Genomic DNA, 22,652 nt, shown 5'->3' on the forward strand with positions numbered 1-22,652 from the left:
CCCCCCCCCCCCCCCCCATCTTTTCGTTAAGCTTCAGCTTGTTGCCAGTCACAGCAACATTCCAGGCTTTGATTCCCCACACCCTTTGCGGAGGCCTTGCACACCCATCTGCTGTTCCCATACGCTGCCAACTTGCCCGCACAGCGCACGCTACAACACAGCGAGCAGCCTGCATTTCCCTGCTAAAATACACCCATCTACAGCATTTTGTAACCACTAATCATGACCAAAGACAGCAGAGAACTTTCCATATTTTATTTTTATCTTTTATGATAGTACAGTAAAATAAGTTAGCTAAAAAAAAAAATAATCTAGCCCCAAGTTCCATGGCGTCAAGTACTCCTCTCCAAACCATGTTAAAAGTCAAAAAAGCATTACACCAGGTTTACAGCGGTATTACCTTCAGGCGGACTTAGTCACAGAGGATGCCACTACAAGCAGCATATTTTAGGCTGTTCCCAGAGAGCAAGCCGTCCCACAGCTCCAGACTCTGCGGCTCCCTGAACGTCAGGTTTGGTTCGTCTCACGCCAGCCTACAGGAGCTGGGGCAGAGAACGGGGCATGGAAGCATGTAATTTGATTTCCATTTTCATAGAAGACAAACTTTGTGGTAAGACATTTTGCCCGGATGGCACATCCGAGGTGTGTAAACACAGCCAGAGCAACACAGCAACTGGAAGACAACAGGGTAAGTGCAACTAAGGCAAAAAGGAGTAACTTCTCTTTTGACATGATCAGGGAAGGTGGTTGGGGTAAGGAAGTGATTCGGTAGCAAAATAGGTATCACAGTACACTGAGATTACAGAATCAGTGAGAATATAGCTTAAGCTTGATTGAGATCTATGTTTACCTTTACAAATTCTGAAGAATATTTAAAAGCTCCTCTTCCTTCCCCTTCCTCTCACAATTGCTGTCTGCTGCACTTTTCAAAAGCACAGAAGGTTGCTTTCACTGAAATTTAAGGCTATTATGACAAAATGACGTGTAGGACTCCTCTTTCAAAACTAAGTATAAAAGTCAATCCACTCTAGGTCTTAGATAATTCTAAATACAACCATCCATTTTCCAAAATTAATCAACTCATTTTTATATTTAGAAGACAAAAACTTTTATACTGCAGAAGTTTGTCTTCATACATATACTTCTGTCCTAGAAACCAAACACTCTGACACCAGGAGTTACCACTGTAAGGTAACTTCAGCTCAGGACACCCACCCTTTGCTGAATCCAGATGTGCTGGTAGGAGAGGTTCATTATCACTCTTTTTGCCTCAAAATACCAGATTATCAAAAGATCTACTATGGAACATCTTAAAGTTAATACGCCTGGCTTTGAGCCAGGCTGAGGATGTACTCAAACAAGCACATCTCAAGCAGCAGCAGTTTCTGGGAAGGAGTGCTGGGAAGACAATGTCTGCCTATAGCCTTAGTGTTTTCACCCAAGAGAGAAAAATACAATGGAGCAGCAGAAACAGTCACAGTCAGCCATGATCGCAGCTCCCAGTTCTTTTCAAGGGCACAAGAGGATACTTTGCACTTTTTTATTATACATGCACCTGTGAAAGTTCAACGCATTAGAGGACTTACAATTGAGAGGGTGAGGATCCTTTCCATTAAAGGAAAGTGGATAATTCTGCATTCCCTGAATTAGGCAACAGTGTTGCTGGTGACTTAAGAGTCAGCTGATCTGGTCCAGAAGCAGCACCAAGCTAGGAAAAATGGCTACAACCAACTCTTACTCCTAACCTTAAAGTGCTGAGAAAATGCAGCATGACCAGACCAGTAGCCTAGGAAAAAAATATCCACAGTCCTACCAAACATACCATTTCCTAACATGATAGGCAAGCTTCCTAGGAGTTTAGACCTTAAAATCCTCCACAGATGCTGAGAAGAGTTACATATGGAAAAAATACAACCTTGAAGAAACTGTTTAACAGTAAAAAACATGGCAAGTCCAATCTTGGTATGGTATGGTCAAAAGGCATTTTTAGAAGAAAAGTGACCCTTTCTAACGCAAGGTTATCACTTCATTTGTCCAATAGTATTTTTAACTGAAGAAATGCTCCTCCAATTACAAACATCAAAGATAATACTTTAATAATAATAATACTTTAGGTATTATTTAAGGTTTATAACTTATTAGAAGTTAACACCTTTTTACACACATTTCCTATTTTCATCTTGAAAGAACAGCTAATCTTAAAACAGACATGTAAGGATAAAGGCTCACTACCTAAGGGCCATTTCTAAACATCCTCAGTCTGACTCATTTGAGATGAAAGAGCTTCACACACACACACACACACACACACACACACACACACTGAAACAAGCTCCTTATCAGTTACTACTTTGCCAGCCACTGCATTTATGACTGACCTACCGACCGCAAGTCGAGAAAGTATCAGTGAAAAAGTAACTCCCGCTACAGGTACATTAGCTACAGGCTCTGACCAAAAACCAAAGTTAGCTGTACCTGCTGACAGTTACTATTTCCTGCAGAAGCTTATTTTTCACCAGAAAAGGCTAAGCATGGCACGTATCTGACTAAGAATCAGTCATAACCCTCAGACACACAGCATTGCTAAAATAAAGTTCTATCACTTTGTAACATGTTATAAAAATTCACGGATAACCTTAACAGACTAGAAATAATCACTGCAATTTTCCATTAAATATAGCATCATGAGTTCGGTGAAATCGAAAAAAAGTTTAAAAAAACCCTTACAAATAGTTCCTTAGTTATACCTTGCTTGAACTGAACCCTTGGTATATGAGCAGCATGAGTAATCGCATTTCATTTCCCACCATAACTCAAGATGGTACACAAACAATAAAAATAAGAATAATCTATAAAAACTACATCAGAAATCTATGTAAAAAACATACATCTGTATCAAGGAGCTCAGTAACAACTTAAAGCACCACCCAAAATTAAGTACCATACATGTTACAGTACATTCCATTTATTATGACAATTTAAGGCTAAAATAGGTACCACTCCCTTATAGTCAAGCTTTCTTATATTTATAAATGCATACAAACATTAAGTAGATACAAATGCGTAGGGTTTGTTTTTTTTTATTGCTCTGAACTGTCTATTAGAATGTTCAACTTTCCCAGATGTCGTCTCAGTTTGCCTTTTTCAATCAAGCTGAAGTCCTACAATTGCAACTTATGGCACTTGTACAATTATAGACCTTCTTTGATTTGAGCTGTAAATAAATTCAAAGACATATTGGACAAAATTGCCCATCACTGCAAACTTTATAACTTAGTTAACTAAACATTTGTCCATAAGATACATAGCAATTCATCACAAAGATTATTTCTGCCATTCTTCAGGAAGGATTTTCTCTTCAAAATAATAGGTCTAACCAAGCGGCAAACAGGACAACCAGCAAGAAATGATTGACTAGTACCAGTCTAACAGACTGGGCTTTAAAAAAAAAAAAAAGCTGAATACGTGCTCCAAAACAAAGAGCAAACTTTTCTTCTTGCTCATAGAGCAATTAAGTTTCCTAATTATAGGGCAATGCCTCATTCTGCCAGTGCCAAATTCTTTGACTGTAGCTTGTCCATTTCTTGACCAATATTTCCTTCAATGGTATCACACTGGGCAAGAAAAACCTGAGAATAAGAAACAAACAAATGTCATTGGGTATGCAATTGTAGCAGTGGTAGATGCTTAAGAACAGAAACTGCAGTTTCTATCATGAATCTGAGGAAGCCAACTCAACAACCACCTTCCAGTTCAGTTTTGGTAACATCTTATTCATGATTTTGTTTACCCAGAAGCCAACAGAAACATGATACTTCATAAGGCAGTAATGTAACTGCCCACTCTCACCAGTCGTGCCCCTGAAGTACTCTGAGTTGATCTAAAGTTCATAAACAACAATAAGGATCATAAAGGTTCAGAAAAGTAGTGATTCAGTTTGAAACATGACTTTTAAACTCCTTTCTAAAACACATACTTCTGTAGCCAAGGGTGGGTGTGACAAACAAATCTAAAACAAACCTTCAGTTCAAGGTCTCTAAGGAAATATTGTCTAGGAATTTATAAGCATTACACAGTAGCAAAACAATTAAAAACCCCACCCCCCAGCACAGTTGCTCTTCTGTGGAGATTCTACTTTAGAGACTTACTCTCCATAGAAAGTGCATTGCAATAGAAGCTAAATTTTCTGAAGAACACCTCTAGCAAGGTTCAGCAGAAGTTAACAGCTGACTGCACCCTTGTGCCCAGATCTCCTGCATTACTCTGGCCCAATAAGATATAGAAAAGGAGGAATTATCCTCTTTTCTTTACAAGTTATCAGAATTACTTTACATCATTGGGCAGCCATAAGGCCAACCACTAATGCAAACTATAAACATTACCTGAAAACAGCATGAACTACTGCATTTCTATATGCTGTTTTATAAAGCTATTAAATACCTCTCAAAGGGAGGTCATAAAAAATATCAATGTAAGAACAAACACTCAAAAAATCTAAGCTCTAACCAGGTCTCATTTTCACAAACTCTTGGTATACAAGTGGCCATCATTAATCAAAACAAAAAAAACACCAAAAGCCCTTACCTGAACTCTTTTCACCAACCCCTTCTTTTTCAGTTTGCAATCACTGAAATTCTCTGGCAGATTCTGCAGTAAAATAAACAAACAAGCTGATGCAGCTTAATATTGAAATTAACTTATTAAACTTACAGCAAAAACTGAATATATCAAAGAATCCTCTGAACAGGCATCTTGAAAATGCCACGCCTGTTCAGTGAGGATAACAACACAAGAAGGAATTTAAAAGAAAAAGTCATAAACTCAAAGTCAGGGATTCATCCATGATGACTGCAAAGAACTGAGCAAATTTACGACACATCTTTAGGTAAAGTACAGCAAGACACTACATATACTGCTTCTGTCTACTGGGGTCTACGTTAACTGTTCTGCTGAGCTTCAACTTCAGTTTTTTTCAGAGAGTATAACATGAATTAATTTCTTATGAACGTATTAACTCCATCATTTGCCATCCTTAGAATGTATCATCAGTAATGCAGGCTACACCAGTCTAAGCTGTACATCTGATTTTCTCTGCAATCTACTCATAGAAGGCAACAGATGTGAAGTGCTACACGCTGACAGCTTTTAATTTAATTTAAACTGCATCATTTTCTGTACTCCTACCACCCAACATATTCATGTATGTCATCTTAGAAAATGTTATATGCTTTGTCCTTTTGGAGCTATGAGAAACTGGAGTGTAGGTGGGGAATGGTCCTCCGGTTTACAATTTTTTTTTTAAAACAGATAATAAAATACCTGTACAGATGATTAACATTACATAAAGTTTACGTGAACATCCTTAGAAACATGTTCTCACTGTTGAAGATGCATAAAAATCTTGAGTTTCTCACTGGTATACCTTTTATTTTCCACCCTCACTTCATATCAAGAATAGAGTTTTCCCCTATACTGCACTGTGTTTCATTTCAGCTAAAATGCAAGTCTCACTGGAAGGTTTAGACAACATAACCTTTTATAACACTTGAAAAAAAAGTGCTCTTTTCTTTTAGTTTCCAGCTAAACATACATAGTCTAAAATAAAGAAGTCTTGCACATATTCTTATATAGGAGTTAAAAATACACAAGACTACACCAAAAAAAAAACAGTCCATCATGGGAAGTGAAACTACAGACATCACTGAGATTCCAGGAAGTTCAGGGATCACACTGCTCCAGTATTTGTGCAGTAATTACCACACTAAGTGACATCAGACAAAGAAATAATAATCACCAGGCTTAGCACGCTTTCCCAGAACCACAGGTGAGGAGAAAACAGAGTGAGCTGGGACACTCTTACATTTCCAAGGGCAATCAAAATACACTTCAGGGCCTTGGGATGGTTGGCAAGGAAATGTGGAGCACGTGTCATTTTTTTCCTCTATCCTTCCAGTTGCAGGCAGCGATATTGGAAGAGACAGAGAGATTCTAACTATATATACATGGCTCCATGGATGGTGTCACTGCCAGAGTTTTGGGTTTTTCAGTAATGGGATGGTCTACACAGCATCAGGCCTGCTGGCATCGGGTGGGATTCACCTTTCTCGAAGGGGGAAGAGGGTCTTTGTTCACAAGCTAGCGAGGCTCACTGACAGATCTTTAAAATAGACTTGAACAGGGAGAGGGATAATATCAGGCTTGCCCATGGCAAGCTGTGGGACAACACGCTAAGGTTAGAGGGACAGGGTGCTAGCGAGGGCCCTCAGCCTGTTGCTCTGAGACGTGCTGGGCACACTGCAGCAGACTTAAAGTCTTACAGAGATGAACCAGGGGCTCCTGAGGCAATAGGAGCCAACAGAAAAACAAGGGTGAAACACCCCAAAGGAATTAAGGGGTGTTCCTCTACAAAGGTGACACAGCTGACAGCCCAGCCGAAGTGCCTCTACACCAGTGCATGCAGCATGGGCAACAAACAGGAGTTGGAAGCCACCGTGCTGCTAGAAAGCTACGATCTAGTTACCATTACAGAAACTTGGTGGGACGAATCCCCATGACTGGAGTATGGCTATTGATGGGTACAGGCTGTTCAGAAGGGACAGGCAGTGGAGGGGTGGAGGCACTGCCTTCTGCATCAAAAAAGGGAGAGTGTCAAAAGCTGTCTGAAGAATAGCCATGAGCAGGTTGAAAGCTTATGGGTAAGAATTAGAGACTGATGCAACAAAGGGAACCTTATGGTGGGTGTTTGCTATATATGCATCCCCTAATCAAGGGGAGCCTATTGACAAAGCCTCACTACTCCAGCCACAGGGGGCACTGCACTCACAGGCTTCCTCATTTCACTGGTGGATTTCAACCACACAAACATCTGCTGGAAAAGCAGCACGGTGAGCTGTAGGCAATCCAGGAGACTCCCAGAATGTACTGAGAATAACTTCTTCAGCCAGGTAATAGACAGCCCTACCAGATCAATACTGGAGCTGATGGTCACCAACACAAGTGAGCTCATGTCAAGACTGAAGGCAGCCTGGGCTGCAGTGACCACACACTGGTGGAGTTCATGGTCCTGAGAGGTATGGGTCAGGCAAAGAGTGAAGTCAGGACCCTGACTGGAAAGCAAACTTGCAGCTCTTCAAGGAGTTAGTCAATAGGACTCCCTGGGAAACTGCCCTCAGGGACAAGGGAGCAGAACAGAGCTGGCAGATCTTTAAAGATGTTTCCCATAGAACACAAGAGCTCTCAATCCCCAGCTGTAAAAAAATCAGGAAAAGACAGCAAGAGACCAGCATGGTTGAGTTGAGACCTGCTGGACAGACTAAAGGGCAAAAAAGAAACACATGGGCAGTGGAAGCAGGGACAGGTATCCTGGGAAGAGTAGAGGGATGCTGACTGGTTTTGCAGGGATTGGGTCAGGAAGGCCAAGGCACAGCAGGAGCTGACCTTGGCAAGGGACATGAAGAATAATAAGGGCTTCTACAGGTATGTCAGCCAGAAAAGGAAGCTCAGAGAAAGCGTACCTGCCCTGATGAACACAACTGGCAAACAGGTAACAACAGATGAAGGCAAGGCTAAGGTACTTAACTTTTTTGCCTCAGTCTTCACTGGCAACTTCTCTTCCCACCCCTCTGGAGTGGATGGACCACCAGACTAGGACTGGGGGAGCAAAGGCTCTCTCACTGTAAAAGATTAGGTTTGTGACCACCTGAGGAACCTGAACCTACTTAAGTCTATGGGACCTGCTGAGATGCATCCTCGAGTCCTGAGGGAACTGGCTGATGTAGTTGCCAAATCACTTTCCATGATATTTGAAAAGTCATGGTAGTCAGGTGAAGTCCCTGGTGACTGGAACAAGGGAAACACTGCACCCATTTTTAGAAAGAGTAGAAAGGAGGACCCTGGGAACTACTGACCTGTCAGCCTCACCTCTGTACCTGGGAAGATCATGGAACAGATCCTCCTAGAAGCTATACTATGACACATGGAGGACAGAGAGGCGATTCGAGACAGCCAGCATGGCTTCACCAAGGGCAAGTCCTGCCTGACCAACCTAGTGGAGTGACTACCAGTGGACAAGGGAAGAGCTACATATGTCATCTACCTGGACTTCTGTAAGGACTTTTGACACAGTCCTCCCACAACATCATTCTCTCTAAACTGGAGAGATACGGATTTGATGGAGCGGCCTTTTGATGGATATGGAATTGGCTGGATGGTTGCATCCACAAAGTAGTGGTCAACGTCTCAATATCTGGATGGAGATCAGTGACAAGTGGTGTCCCTCAGGGGTCCATACTGGGACCAGTACTGTTTAATATCTTTATCAATGACATGGACAGTGGAATCAAATGCACCCTCAGCAAGTTTGCAGAAGACACCAAGCTGAGTGGTGCAGTTGACATGCCTGAGGGATAGGATGTTATCCAGAGGGACCTGGACAAGCTCAAGAAGTAGGCCCATGTGAACCTCCTAAGATTCAATAAGGCCAAGTGCAGGGTCCTGTGCTGCAGCTGGGGCAGTCCCCAGTATCAATACAGGCTTTGAGATGAAGGGCTTTAAAGCAGCCCTGCCAAGGACTTGTGGTTAATGCTGTATGAAAAGCTGGACATGAGCCAACAATGTGCATTCACAGCCCAGAAGGCCAACCATACCCTGGACCACATCACAAGAAGTGTGGCCAGCAGGTTGAGGGAGGTGATTCTGCCCCTCTGCTCTGCTCTGGTGAGACCCCACCTGCAGTGCTGTGTCCAGCTCTGGAGTCCTCAGCACAAGAAAGACATGGACCTGTTGGAGCGAGTCCAGAGGAGGGCCAGAAAGATGATCAGGGAGCAGGAACACCTCCACTATGAAGAAAGGCTGAGGGAGCTGGGGTTGTTCAGCCTAGAGAAGGTTCCAGGAAGACCTTACTGCAGCCTTTCAGTACTTAAAGGGAGCTTGTAAGAAAGATGGGGACAGACTTTTTAGCAAGGGCTGCTGCAATCGAACAAGGGGTAATGGTTTTAAACCAGAGAAGGGTAAATTTCGACTAGATAGAAGAAAGAGATTATTTTACAATGAGGATGGTGAAACACTGCAACAGGTTGCCTAGAGAGGTGGTAGATGCTGCATCCCTGGAAACATTCAAGGTCAGGTTGGACAGGGCTCTAAGCAACCTGATGTAGTGAAGATTTCCCTGCTCATTGCAGGGGGGTTGTACTAGATAACCTTTAAAGGTCCCTTCCAATGCAAACCACTCCATAATTCTATGATTTGACTTCTACATAAACTCCAGATTTAAAATACCTCTCACTCCTACACTCAATTGGAAGAAGGAATGCACAATGCTGCTTCTTGTCTCCTAGTTGAAAGTATGGAAGTAAGGAAACATACTATGTCTCCTAGTATGAAGCTGGAAGTGGGAGTAACTACTACTACACTAACCTCTTCCTAGGGTCATTTTTTTTGGTTTAATTTGTTAATTTGCTTTTGAAAGATGGGTAAGAGAAAGAATCTTCTGTTCCTGTAGTTCTAGATTCCATTTCTGCTGCTCCAGAACCAGTTTTCCCAAACAGCAGCATTAAGCTGGATAAAATTTGTATCAACTTTTAACACTTCCCTTCAAGATCAGAAAAGGTATTTCCCTTGTAGAGAACTTTTATGTCAAACTACACCTCCTGAAACAGAACCAGACCAGACATTCTTCTTTCAGGTGGGAAAATGACTATCAGCATCAGAGACACAAGAGAGGTCAGCATGCAGATAAAGGGAGAGAGCCTTCCAAATGCAGACTGGTGCAGTGTTATCTTACAGATGCGGACAGAAATGCCTAAAAACCAAGTTAGGGGTTTTGGCTTTTTTCTAATTGATGTTAATCCTCTTATTACCCAAAACACTCTTCAGCTTATCCTATGATGCATTTCATCACCTGTTTACCCTTTCCAAACTCTCTTGTTTTGTGAGAAGTAGCAGCTTTGAAAGCAAGTTACTAAGTTAATGCCAGAACGCTGTCATGCACAATATAAATTCTCCTACAGGAACCTGTTCTACACTAGTCTCTTTATTCATTCATGTAATGTCACCTTACTTCCTTGGATTTACAGCATAGGATAGGTTCAGAAGCTGTTAGTAGTTTTTCAACAATGGTTTGCCTACAACAGAAGCTCCTTTTTCCTAGGTAACATAAGTCTATTTTCCAAAGCACAGCTTTTTTAAATTGTTCATTTCAGAAGCTACTTTGCTCTTTACAAAGCGTATTTTCTAGTACTATGTACTGCAGTAAGCACTTGCTCACTGTAGCACGCTAAACCTGCATGTCTCCATCCAATAAGCAGAGCAGTCTGAAAGGTTGTATTACATGCTTTTCCTTAAAACATTACAAAAACAATTAAGAAGTTAGTTTAAAGCTGTGTGTGAATTCTCTTCAAGCACCGGTTCTAGTTCACAAATAAAAAAAGCAGCCTCCAGAGTATTTATAGTTGTCACAGGGAAAAAAATATTCAAAAAAACATTATAGTTACATGAACTGTTCTAAGGGATCTTAGATATAGGACCCTGCAACTAAATGAAAAACATACCTATTTTTTCCTTGGTTTTCAACAACACAATTCACTTTTTAAAATGAACAAAATATGATGAGAAACCTTCCACATAAAGAGTATTTGATGTATACTATTTTGACTCCAGATAGATAATAGCCTGAAAAAAACAAAGATCGGTTACGCCTAATTATTAATGTCTGATTCTCATCAGAAAATGAAGATGCTATATCACTGTCACAGAAATTCTTCTATGCCTTGAAGTATTCCACAACTTGGAATTTCTTAATAAACAAATAAAAAATGAAACTACGCACTAGCTCAGTTACACTGCCCATCTCCATTTGCTGAGTACTTATTTCAGGCTGTATTTTCTGAAAGAGATTCTGGCCTATTGTGTTGGGTTTGTGTGTGACAGGTTTTTGGTAGCGGGGCAGGGGGCTACAGAGATGGCTCCCATGAGAAGCTTCTCAAAGCTCCCCTGGCTCCAATTCAGATCCACCTCTGGCCAAGGCCAGGCCAATTAGCAATGGTGGCTATGTCTCTGTGATAACATACTTAAGAAGGGGAACGTAAGTTGTGAGAAGCTATGAGGGAGATACCTATGCAAACACCAAGGTCAGTGGAAGAAAGGAGGAGAAAGAGGAGGAGGTGTGTCAGACTGCAGCCATGATGAGAGGTCAGGCTGTGCCCCTGCATCCCATGGAGCTCCATGGTGGAACAGATGCCCACCTACAGCCTGTGGAGTACCCCACATGGGAGCAGGTGGCTGCACCCAAAGGCCGGGGCTCTGAGGGGAGCCCACGCTGGAGCAGTCTGGGAGGGCTGCAGCCTGCGGTGGGAACACACGCTGGAGCAGTTCATGAAGAGCTGCAGCCCATGGGAGGGCCTAAGTTCACAGAGGACTGTCTCCCATGAGAGGTACCCCATGCTGGAGAAGGGGAAGCAGGTGAGAAGTCCTCTCCAAGAGGAGGAAAGATCAGCAGAGACAACAGGTGATAAACTGACTGCAATCCCCCTCCACTGCCCTGCTGCAACTCTGGGGAGGAGGAAGTAAGAGAAATTGGGAGCAAAGCTGAGCCCAGGAAGAAGGGAGGGGTAACAGGAAGGTGTTTTAAAAATGTGGTTGTATTTCTCACTGTCCTACTCTGATTGGTAAGTGGTGTTCGAATTAAACTGATGTTCTTTTTTTTCTTCCTCGGTGGAGTTTGTCTTTCGCCTGTGGCCATAGTGAGTTCATCCCTTCCTGTTCTCATCCCAAGCCTTTTACTGTATTTTCTCCTCCCCATCCCTGAGGGGGAAGGAGGGAGGGAGTGGCTGCATGGTGCTCAGTTGCCCTCTGGGCTCAAATGAGGACACCTATGCAAGTATTCCTACCAATCTGAAATAGCAAATTAACAAACAATTTCCTACCATCAGAATAGGCCTAAATTAACTTTCAAAAGCAGACAGGAAACTCCAGCTGGGCTTACCATATAAAGTCTGTTTCTAAAACTGAAGGAAACTTTGAAATCTTAGTGTAGAGAAGACATTTAGACTATTTCTATTTTTGACATTTTTCAGAACGGTTGTTTTTAACTATATCTGTGCATGCAAACATCTATGCTTGCTTGCACACACTCATAGATGTTTTGTTGGGGATTTTTTAAATTACATCTTGTAATCCCCTTGTCAGAGACATGGAATTGGAAGGCCTAAATGTACTAACTTATCAAGCTGCTTAAAGGGTCTTTTGCAATCAAATTAGTAAACTTTACATATCTTAATATCAAATTAAATCTCACAGTCTCTCTGTTTTACCTTAGTCAGTTTATGTCTCCTCTCCAGGAATACGTTGTCCAACTATTCAGGGTTTAACAGGTGAAGCTGGCAATAAACCTTAAGTCACAATAACATTTCCATATTTAATTAAAATCAAATTTAGTTAAAGAAGGAGTAGCTTAAGCTTAGGCAGTGCTTATGCAAAACTCTTGCCAAATCTACATTTTGATGCTAGCATTGCTTGCAGAGCAGTCATTTGGATTAGTATACAGCTTTCTACTGCACAGCATATTCTTACTTCTATAGCAGGTCTCCTCTTTGCATTGCACTTTCTCTGTGACAAAACTCTGCTCAAGTCTCACAGTCCTTGGTCTGTGTGGTCTTAAACTTTCAAAAGTTACTGCAGTGCTGGCTTCACCCCAGCAACTTCTGTAGAAGTCCTGGGCACAGGTTCTTTATCCTCCCCCCATCCACCCAGAAACAGAGCCCAAGCCCCCCTGTGACCAGTGGCTATCTCCCACCCCACATCCCCAAAACCAGGGTTAACCACATCTCTTTGAGAGTTTTCACCCTGCAGATACACTGACAAGATGCACTGTTGACATACACACATTAGGTCCTCAAAGACTCATATTTTGTATGCACAACACTCACGCTTACACTAGAGATCCTTAAAACCACTCACCATTTACACAGTAATAAATACACGCACGTGCGTTATCCTGCCTGTAAAGCCTCTCTATTCTTGAGTGTTCTTGTAACTATGAACCCATCATCCCTCTCTCCTGAGCACAGCTTCTTATGAAATACAGACTCTCTTGTCATTTCCTTCCCCTCTCCCCGCTAGTCTCCTAATAAAACCACCTCCCTTTGCCGCAGAACATCACCTTCAGCTCTACTCAAGTTCCATTTGTTTTGGAAGTGTTTCCACTGACAATTTTTAAGCTTCATGTTACCACCACATCTTTGTTCTCTTTGTTTTCTTCTTATTTTCCAAACCACAGACCCCAGTAGATAATATCTGATACCTGAATCCACTTTACAGAAGTGTAATCAGTTAATAAACAAAACAAATGCTAGTCAAATTTATTATTTATGACTATCTTACCAGAACCAAAGGGACACCATTCTTAAAACAGGCGAACTCCTACACTAGCAGTCACTAGCTGTCATAGCTAGAAACATTTTTGGTTATCAAATTGCTTAAAAAAATAAAAATTACTCTGCTGCACATGACACCAATGTTAATCAGTTGCAAAAAAGGATTTTTTACTGTCACTCCATCCATCCAACAAGAGGTTCTTTTGTTAGTTTCTTTTAAAAATCCAAACCATAGTACTTTAGTGTGTAGTTTTCATTGACTACCAGCCTTTGACTTTTTTTTAAACTTATTGTTAAATAAATTGGTAAATTGGGTAAGAACATTATGTAGACACTGACTCTTTTTCACCTAAGTAGACATCCATGCAGCTTCTTTAAAAGCAGCTATTAAATGGCAGCATTTGTCAACAGGTTTTCTGAATGTAGTAGTGGTAATTAAGTGTTCTATCCTCCCTGAGGGATACTATTATTTTCATGCTCCTTGTGCTTTAGAAAAAATTTTCCCCGTAGCTTTGATTTTATGTTTATTATTCATGCTAAGAGATTTCAGGATTATAATAAGAAATGCTTTTATTAAATGTTTATTAATCCAGATAAATACAAATGTTTAGTAGTAAGTTCTCATCTTACTGTAAGTGGCAAAACTTCCCAGAAGCCTGGGAAATGTTTATTACAGGCATAATGATGTTCTTTTCAGATTTCTTCTTTCTTTTAATCCTTGAAATGTTAATTTGGTAGTGAATTACCAGATGACATGTATAGCAGGGACAAGCAGACAGTGAAAAATGCTTCATCAGAACAGAACAGTAATTTAAGTAAGTTTCAGAGGAATTATAACCAAAAACAATCCTCAGGAAAGGAGGAAGGGCCACCAGAACATAATTATGAGTTGGTAATGTTATCAATGTCCTCAATACTGATACATGCAATTTGACAGATGATTTTGTCCTGAATTTATGTAAACAAAATTGGTGAGTGGTACTTCAGAGAGAAAGCTTTTTTTTTCAGTTGTTAGAACAATCTGTTCTCTGCAATATTGTCTTTCTAGATTAAAAATCTGTCATTTAATAAGAAATCATCATGAGAACAAAGTAACCTCTCAGACTGCAATACTGGTGAGAGACCACCTAAATTAGAGCAGGCTCACAAGTAGTACATGGTGTCATGACTGTGGATTTAATTTTTCCTACTGATCTCAGAAAAGCTCTTTTTTGGCTTGAAAAAGTCTTTCAGTTATTTAAAAAACTATGCCAGCTGATCAAGCAAGAACTCTGTGTTCTACTCACTAAGATTTGTAGTAAGTAGTGTACTTTAACTTTTACTCCGGGATCAAAATTTTAACTGCTGAAATAAATGATACTTCTGGTGATGCACACACACAAAAATGTTCAACTGTTGAACACGATTCAATTTGCATTCTTCCTGAAGAAAACTTCAAAGATCCGTAGCTTATAGGAACATCTGACTGTGTTGCAGCACTCAAAAATTTGTAAGATGCTCGTAAGATCCCTCTGCCCTTCCTGTTGTGGAAGCAGTAGCTATTTAAACACAGTGAATGTTAAATTATTTAAGTTACAGCTACTGTACCAAAATCATCCCTTCAAGACTTTCATTGCAAACCTCTGGCAGCAACAACACTGTATTTTTCCTCTACCACCCCAATACTGTATGACTGCTGACCTCCTTCTCCACTTCCTAAATCACTTCTGATAAACTCATAGCTGTTGAACAAATGGAATATAGTAAAAAGGAGTATTAGTTCCAAACTCCACTCCTCTAACTAATGAGCTGGTCTACTAACAGTAAGAGGGTGATACCCCTAGAATAAATAGAAAACAATATGCAGGCTTCCTCACCCTTACCTCTCATACAGATCTCATTTTGTATCAAGATATGTGGGTTTGATTGATCCAAACAATGTATGACAGCCAAGATACTTTAAAGAGCTTTCACAAAAATTCTGCCAAAGAAACAAACTGGAACATTTATAGTGTGAGCTTGCTGGTATGCTTCACTTTTACAATGCATCCATTCTTCTGTCTTAGCAGAAAACAAGTCACTCAGTCACTTTTTTCCCTTATCTGTTTTTAACATGCTGTTGATTGAATCAATAACACATCTATATGGTCAATAACATTTAAGAGATTTGTCAGAACTTGATTCTACTTGGCTAACAAAAAGAATACTAAATACTGTATAGAACTATTCTGAGATACAGATAAAATACTTTCTAGAAGCTTTATGCTTTACCACTTTTTACCTCAGTGGATCCCATTTACTGTTCACATACATACCTCATGACTGTCCTGTGTTACTGCCTCTGTACATTGCACAACTACAGTACAGCTAAGTAATACCTCAGGAAGTTGATGGCCTGTTCGTCTGATCTCACGTAATACCAGTACACCAAACAGCTACGTTTCATGTAAAGATTCCACCAAACCGCACACATCTCATCTGCAAGATTTCGCAGTTCAGTTTTCATGACTAAAAACACAGCCGCCCTTGTATATTAAAACAAACAAATAAGGATTTTGGTATGTGTAACGTAGCTTCAATAACTGGCAATAAAAACCCTCACTTATTTCTTGCTTAAAAAAAAAAAAAAATGAGGCTTGCCAATGTCATAAACTATTATACAACAAAGTAACAAACAACTATTATAAATACTAAAAGATATGAATTATAATTAGTTTTAGTTCTGGCTGCTCCACTTCCACAAAAGACAAGACTAAGGCACAGGGACTCTATTATTTCCTAAATCTAGACAAGAAGTCACTAGGTTGTAAGCCTTCTAAAGTCTTATACTAAACCTGAAAGTCCCTTGTCCAGTACTATTTAAAGCATTTTGGATAAGGAGATAGGTAACAGCACGCTTTCTGATTAAGCCATGCAAAAAGTACCAGAATCAAAAGTAAACTTGGGAAATTCAGCTTGGATTAATTAGGAAGCAGTGAAAGGGTTTTTCAAGGCTGCTTGCTAAGTTCCAGGACTGTACACCAACATACACATAGTGACATTATTTTAAATAGGACTTAGTACCAGAAATTGAAGGGATCAGAAATAAGATTTAATCCCATCCAATTGAAATAGTTGTCATCTTATTGCTATTTTCATGATAACACATAGTACATCTGTCACTTCAAACAGGGAATCAGTTATATGAAGTCTCTATGCCTAACAGCATTCAAGAACTGTTATCAAAGTATTTTCTTGAGTCAGAAAAGAGAAATTTTAAGACTTTAAAATATTTCACATATTACAATTTTAAAATTAAAAAAAAAAGAACTGTTGGCTATTACAAACAACAAAGGCTAGTTTCCCATTAAAAGGTGCACATTATGAAAGGAGGAAATAAGTCAATGAGCTCCCCACCATTCCTAGGAACACATTCATATTATATAGCATTTGATGATGGCCAGTTCACATTTTTACTCTTTTTGTCTACTAATGAGCTTTTTCAAGGTGTCCATCAACTAATCTATATTTGGTTCACCAATTATAGGCATTTGTATGGAATGTTTCTGAAACAATCCCATAAAGGGTCATTGCGCAAAGGAATAGACCCAAAGACATCACTATCACAGAAAAGCAGCATTTTTCCTTCAGAGGATATTATGATCAGGGTATGTAACATAATTACATAATGAAGTTTACAGAGAATGACCAGCAAACAGAAAAACAGAATAAGGAAATACTCTCTAGCTGTCACAATCTTGTATTTATCTCTGTGCAAGTGCCCTATTCTCACCTAGCTCTCAGCTACTACAGGAAGATATATACCATACTCTGGAAATAGGCTGTAAGGTTATGATCCATTAATGACTGTGAAGCACTTGGATATACCCCAGTACATTCGAGAAAGAAGCCAGTTCTCAACATGCAGGCATCTCAAATAGAAGTACTGCCAGTCCACCTACGACTGACCAGAAAATTCTTCAGTCTTCAAGACCCTGTTGTTCTTATGTGATATAGAATACAAAGTGTATCTGGCTTTTTTCCCCAGACCTTTATTGTTACCATGAAGTTTAACATGAAAGTTTGCCAAGACAAACTAAAAGGGTAAAACTCGAGTAAAGGATACCCATTTCATGTAGTCTTAACAGGCTGCTGCCCCAAATGAAGCTCTTCTGTAGAATGGGGATGCATACACAGGCATTAATGTCACCATTTAGAAAGAGATGCTGCCAAGTAGTCTTTGGAGACATACAGGGGCAAAAGCTGGATATTAAAGAAAAAATGAGCAAACCAATTAACTAATTTTCAAAGCTAAAATAAATTTTTTAGTATTTTAAAACATGAAATAAATTACAAGAAAGATATATTCTTAACACTAAGTTTCTGTTGGGATTTGACCTTCTGTGTTTGTTCACTTACAATGGCATCAATCTGTTCCAGGGTCTTCATGAACTGCTCTGCAGTCCCTTTTACCCTCTTGTCCAGCTGTTTTAGTGCTTCTGCTTGGAGATCCTTTGCTAAAAATCCCTGAGGAGGAAAAAGAGGGAAGGAAAGACAAAATTATTCCATACCCTACAGAATGCTCATCTTAAAATCTGTCGATCCACCACAGAAGAAAACATCTTTTACTACTTCTGTAGTTTCAAGTATGATAGGGATTCCAATCTCAATCTGTGTTCTATCAATCCTTGAAATGCTAAATGTAAGATCTGATAGGTTTATTTAAAAGATTAAACAAATAACATACATTCTCCTTTGCACTCTGAAGAGAACTCTATGTTTTTCCAGATCTAAAGAATAAAATGTATCCAATATGCAACAATATTTACCTTTATCCAAGCAGTGCCATATCTCTATTTTAAAAATTCATAAACAGCATTTGAAATTCGGTAAGAATTTTACAGGACTCCTGGACAGTTAGGAGGGGCAGCCTATTACTGACTACTCAAAAACTTTAAACAGTATTTTTTAAAAATACATATACCTACAAAGCTGGTTTGCAAAGTTATAAAATGATACAAAACTGGCATACCTTCTGGATACTTGTGAACTCTTTATTAACTTCCTCTAACTTATTAGCTATTTGCTCCACTGACTTCTCCAAATCTTTTAACTTCTTTAATTCAGCCTCTTCTTCTGGACTATTCTGTGTATTCAAAAGTACAACATTCAAAACTATGGAACAAATAGAGTCACTATGCAGCTAAAAAGCAGCAACAGTGGTGAAACAGACATAAAGGTTTCTGTTGATTTAAAATACATGCTACGCTGTGGTTATTCTTTCCATATTTTAATACCCACCAAATAAGCTTCTTCCAAAGCTTAAGTACAAATACAGTCAAAGAAGCAATGTATTAAATGTTTTAAATTAAATGTAATGTATTAAATGTAATGTATTAAATTAAAATATTAAATGAGATTAATTTGAAGGGAAAAAGAAAAGTGCACTTTTTTTTTTTGTTAGCTTAGCATCTTTAAAATAGAGGTAACATTTATAACATGAGATACTACCTTGTCCTCTACTTGGTAAAGCCAGTCACAAGTCATCTCACTAGTAATAACCAGCAGACTCATTAGCTACAGCTTTTTTTTTTTTAAACCAGAAAAATAACATGAGCAGATAAGGTCATCAGTGCACAGAAGGTTCATGAGCACTGACAAGCAACACACTAGGCAGAATTTTGTCAATAATGTAAGGCAGAAGTCAGTCAATGTAATTTAAGAAACATACAAACTGCAGTGTTACTTACAGTACAATGCGAGATTGAAATCAACTTTGTGGGTAGGTATACAGTATCAAGTTTATGTTGTAATCTGTTTCTGTGTTCAGCAGGTTAATCGCTGACAAACTACGATAATTTAAGGAAAAAAAAAAAAAAAAAAAAAGGCTTAAAAGGTTAACACTTACCCTTTTCCCAATCAACATGACTTTGCAACCATTTTTAACACCAAGTGCTGACAATGGTTGTTCCAATTCTTTCAGAGACTTTCCTAAATGAAAAATGAGAAAGGAAAAAACTGTTATAGTGACATAAGAATGTCTCTTTGAAGACATTCAAAACACGGGAAACCTGAAAGTGATTAAGATGAAAGGTATCATCTGTAAGAAACATTGACAGGTTTATAAGTTACCTTTGTATATCAGCTTCTGAAAAGGAACTGGCACTCCAGTGACTTGTTCAATAAGCACAGCCATGTCTTGTAGTGTAGGCTCACCATCTTCTTGTTGAGAAGCAACCTGAATACTGTGTTTTTCATTACCTAACAAAAACAGAGTAACTGTAATACTTATTGTTACCTAGAAAATATTACAGGGAATCTGCCTCTAATATTCATTTTCATTAACGCAGAAAGTTCTCAAATCACCAATTCTCACGCACAATCGTAATTCTCAAAGAATTCTACTGCATTTCCTTCCTCTTGGAGTGACTTACCTCAGTTGAAAGTTTTGTTTACCTGAAGAGTTTGATTAGGCATATTCTGCTGGCATAATGATCCCGCTAAATATTATTCCCCACCTCTTTTAAGAGTGCACATGGTGTGCAGACATCCCACAAGCTAAAGGATGAAAGCCCACACTTTCCTGATGTATTCCATTTCCTACTTCTAGGAATTTTTCACAGCATGAGTCTTGAAGAATTTGACACAATTTATTACTTCCCTTTGCTTCCTACTCCTCATACATGAGAAGCAAGCGATCAATACCTACCCTGTCTCCTCTCTACCAGCCATATGAGAGAATTCTCACAGTCCAAAAATTATTTTTCCCCATAATACTGCTGATATGCAGCCTTAACCACCTTAGGAAGTCTCAGCCTACATGTCACATTCCACTTATGGAACATTCTATTCAGACTCCCTAAGATTACTTTCATGCAAATGGCAGGAAGTTCTTAGAAAAGAGGACTATGTCTCTTAATCCCTGCTTTGGAACAGACTGTTTCTATAACCCGCTGCTCCTACACACTTAAGGCCTGTCAGTCTGAAAGCACCCACAGGAATCAGCCACCACTGGCTGCAAGGGAAATCAAGACAGACATTTTTTACTTTGCAGGAAGAAAGAACTCCTTAACAAATACCAGAAAGAAAACTATTTTCATGCCACTAATTTGAAATACATTTATCTATTATAAAGAAATGTGCTAGAAACATCGATTTTAAGATGTTCCTGACTCCCAGAATCACGTGACAAGTGACATGGTGGCCTGAAAATTACTCTTTAAGCTCAAAATTACATTATACAAGCTCTCCCCAAAACAGTTTTAAGATCAAAATCACATTATACAAACTCTCCCCAAGCATCTTCCATAAATAGACATTCTTCCCAACTTGTTTTAGGAAAAAAACAACCACAAAATTTAGGTCCTAACCTCGATCTATTTCAGAATTTGTTTTGACATATACAACTGCTTTGTGTAAGGGCTGTGTCTGTCAGCAGTTGAGAGAAAAAAAACAACTAAACAAATAAACTGCAAATAGGGAAGAGAACTGCTGAAGTTTGCCTAGCAATAGAAACAGTTTTAATTACAAATTATTTGTACCACTTTGGGCATACTGTAACAAAAATTTTACTGTAAATTCACAGCAGAATGACATCACCATGAAAAATACCTCATAGGTTAGAAATGGTATATAGCTTATTTTTTGCTTCCGTAAGTGACAATATTAAAGTAACCACTAGCCTAAATACATTTTAAAAACAGGTAAATTCAATTTCTTGCAGACTGTCAAGTGATACATGTGGGTCTACTAATGTTCCCTTTCTTAAACATTATTTCCATCCTTCCCCACTTTCACTCACATATGCAAAACTTTAACAAAAACATTTGTGCTAAGTAGTAAACAAACATCTGACAGCAACCAGTACAAATCAGACAGCCAAAGTCCAACATGAACAATGAGTTCTATTTGCTATTTATTAATGGCAAAATAATTACCAGGTAAGAAAAAAATTGGAAAGATAAAAAGATTTACAGATAAGAAGGCTCCTGGCAAACATCAAAATCTTACAATTATATAAGTTAATCTAGTTAAGTTATTGTCATCTTTGCAAATGAAAACCCTCAGATCAAATGAAGCTCTCTGAAGGCATCAATGAGCACAAGAATCATAAAGATTCAAACCAATTATTCCCTAATGTTCGTCACCAAAGACTTAAAACTGTCAGGTGATAAAGGAAACATTTCCAGCAAATAACGCAAGTTTGAAAACACAAATGAGCAAGCAGAAATAAACGGTAAGCTCTAAAGGTGGAAAGAGCATCACCAACACAGTGCAAAAGGAACAGGAGTAAAATTTATTATACACCAATTAAAAAATAATCCATAAAAAAATTAACAAGTTTTGTTAACAAAAATCGGATGATTAATACCTTGCTGATTTAATACCTTACTATCTTTCTCATTCCTTCTATTGCCTCACCTAGATCCACTTCATCAAAATTTAACCATGGTATTTCCCATCTTATTTTTAGGAACTGGGGATTCCACGTTATTCTTACTTCTTTGCAGTAACTTTTTATACTTATTTGCAGACTTAACTGCGTCTTCCCTTCCTCCACCTTCTCCCTCCTCCTATTTCTTCTTCCCGATGAAAAAAAAAAGCTCAATCATGACAGCTGGTCTTTGAGTTTCATCAGAGCAGCACCCAACTGTCCTATGGAATAAACCACCCCTTTCTGTTACAATCCTGCATCTCACTAATGCCAAACGTTCGAGCTTATTCACCAAACAAAAAGAGAGCCAATCTAGTAGCACCTGCTTTTGACATACTATGCTGACTTTAGTGATATATTCCATCTAAATGACGATTACTACCAGAAACGTAACCTCTGCCCTGTGCTCTCTGGCAAGGCTAGCCTCGCCACCTGCTTCCACCGTCATCCTTACAGCAGATCTACCCCCGGGCAGCAAGTTGGACCATTTTATTGGTATGGGAAAAAGAAATTTTTCTTGTCCTTCTGTTGGATCAGATTACATGATCCAGTTTGAGGGAGACAGTGGGAAGATGCGGCCGATAAAGGAGAAACCTTACGGTAGCAGCCGGAATCGAGGCAGGCGAATCAGAGGGTAAGCCGTGTCCCCCTGAGGCCCGGGTAGACCCGGCGAGGCCGGGGACGCTGCCGCCATCCAGCTGACAGTCGCAGCCCCGCGCAGGCGCCGCCGGCCGGCGGCAGCTCCGGCATTTTCCGTCTCTTGGAGGCTTTGCGGAGCTGCCGCCGCGGGCTCTCAAGCGCCAAAGGCAGCCACAAGCTACGCACACCGCGCCCTCCTCCCCCACCGCCCGCGCGTTTCCCGCCTGTCCCTAGCGCCCAGGGCAGCCGCC

General features: G+C 39.7%; 2 protein-coding genes across 2 annotated transcripts in view; both read right to left on the minus strand.

Annotated features, from left to right (window-relative positions):
* Window positions 1–2,243, minus strand: part of ZNF830 (zinc finger protein 830) — a 14,097-nt gene extending 11,854 nt beyond the window's left edge. Inside the window, exon 1 of the mRNA XM_026841399.1 lies at window positions 2,233–2,243. Coding sequence (XP_026697200.1) covers window positions 2,233–2,243 — 11 coding nt within the window. The remainder of the gene's footprint in view (window positions 1–2,232) is intronic.
* Window positions 242–22,210, minus strand: BAG1 (BCL2 associated athanogene 1). The gene is made up of 7 exons (XM_026841400.1): window positions 22,145–22,210; window positions 19,461–19,626; window positions 19,237–19,319; window positions 18,361–18,474; window positions 17,748–17,855; window positions 4,585–4,647; window positions 242–3,629 (listed from the first exon to the last, which is right to left on the minus strand). Exons 1-7 carry the CDS (start codon window positions 22,208–22,210, stop codon window positions 3,540–3,542), a joined length of 690 nt encoding a protein of 229 aa, XP_026697201.1. The 3' UTR covers window positions 242–3,539.
* Window positions 22,211–22,652: the final 442 nt, after the last annotated feature.

Source organism: Athene cunicularia (genome assembly GCF_003259725.1).
Source record: "Athene cunicularia isolate RWA chromosome 2 unlocalized genomic scaffold, athCun1 chr2_part1, whole genome shotgun sequence".
Lineage (NCBI taxonomy): Eukaryota > Metazoa > Chordata > Aves > Strigiformes > Strigidae > Athene > Athene cunicularia.

What these genes read in the sequence shown, in the direction of transcription:
- BAG1 (XM_026841400.1), bottom strand. Translation starts at nt 22,210, where the DNA reads ATGACGGTGGAAGCAGGTGGCGAGGCTAGCCTTGCCAGAGAGCACAGG. An exon ending in AGTTCACAAGTATCCAGAAG is followed by an intron (nt 17,856 to 18,360) that starts GTATGCCAGTTT and finishes TTTCCTCCTCAG; the next exon opens with GGATTTTTAGCAAAGGATCT. An exon ending in TGGAACAGATTGATGCCATT is followed by an intron (nt 4,648 to 17,747) that starts GTAAGTGAACAA and finishes ATTTTACTGCAG; the next exon opens with AATCTGCCAGAGAATTTCAG.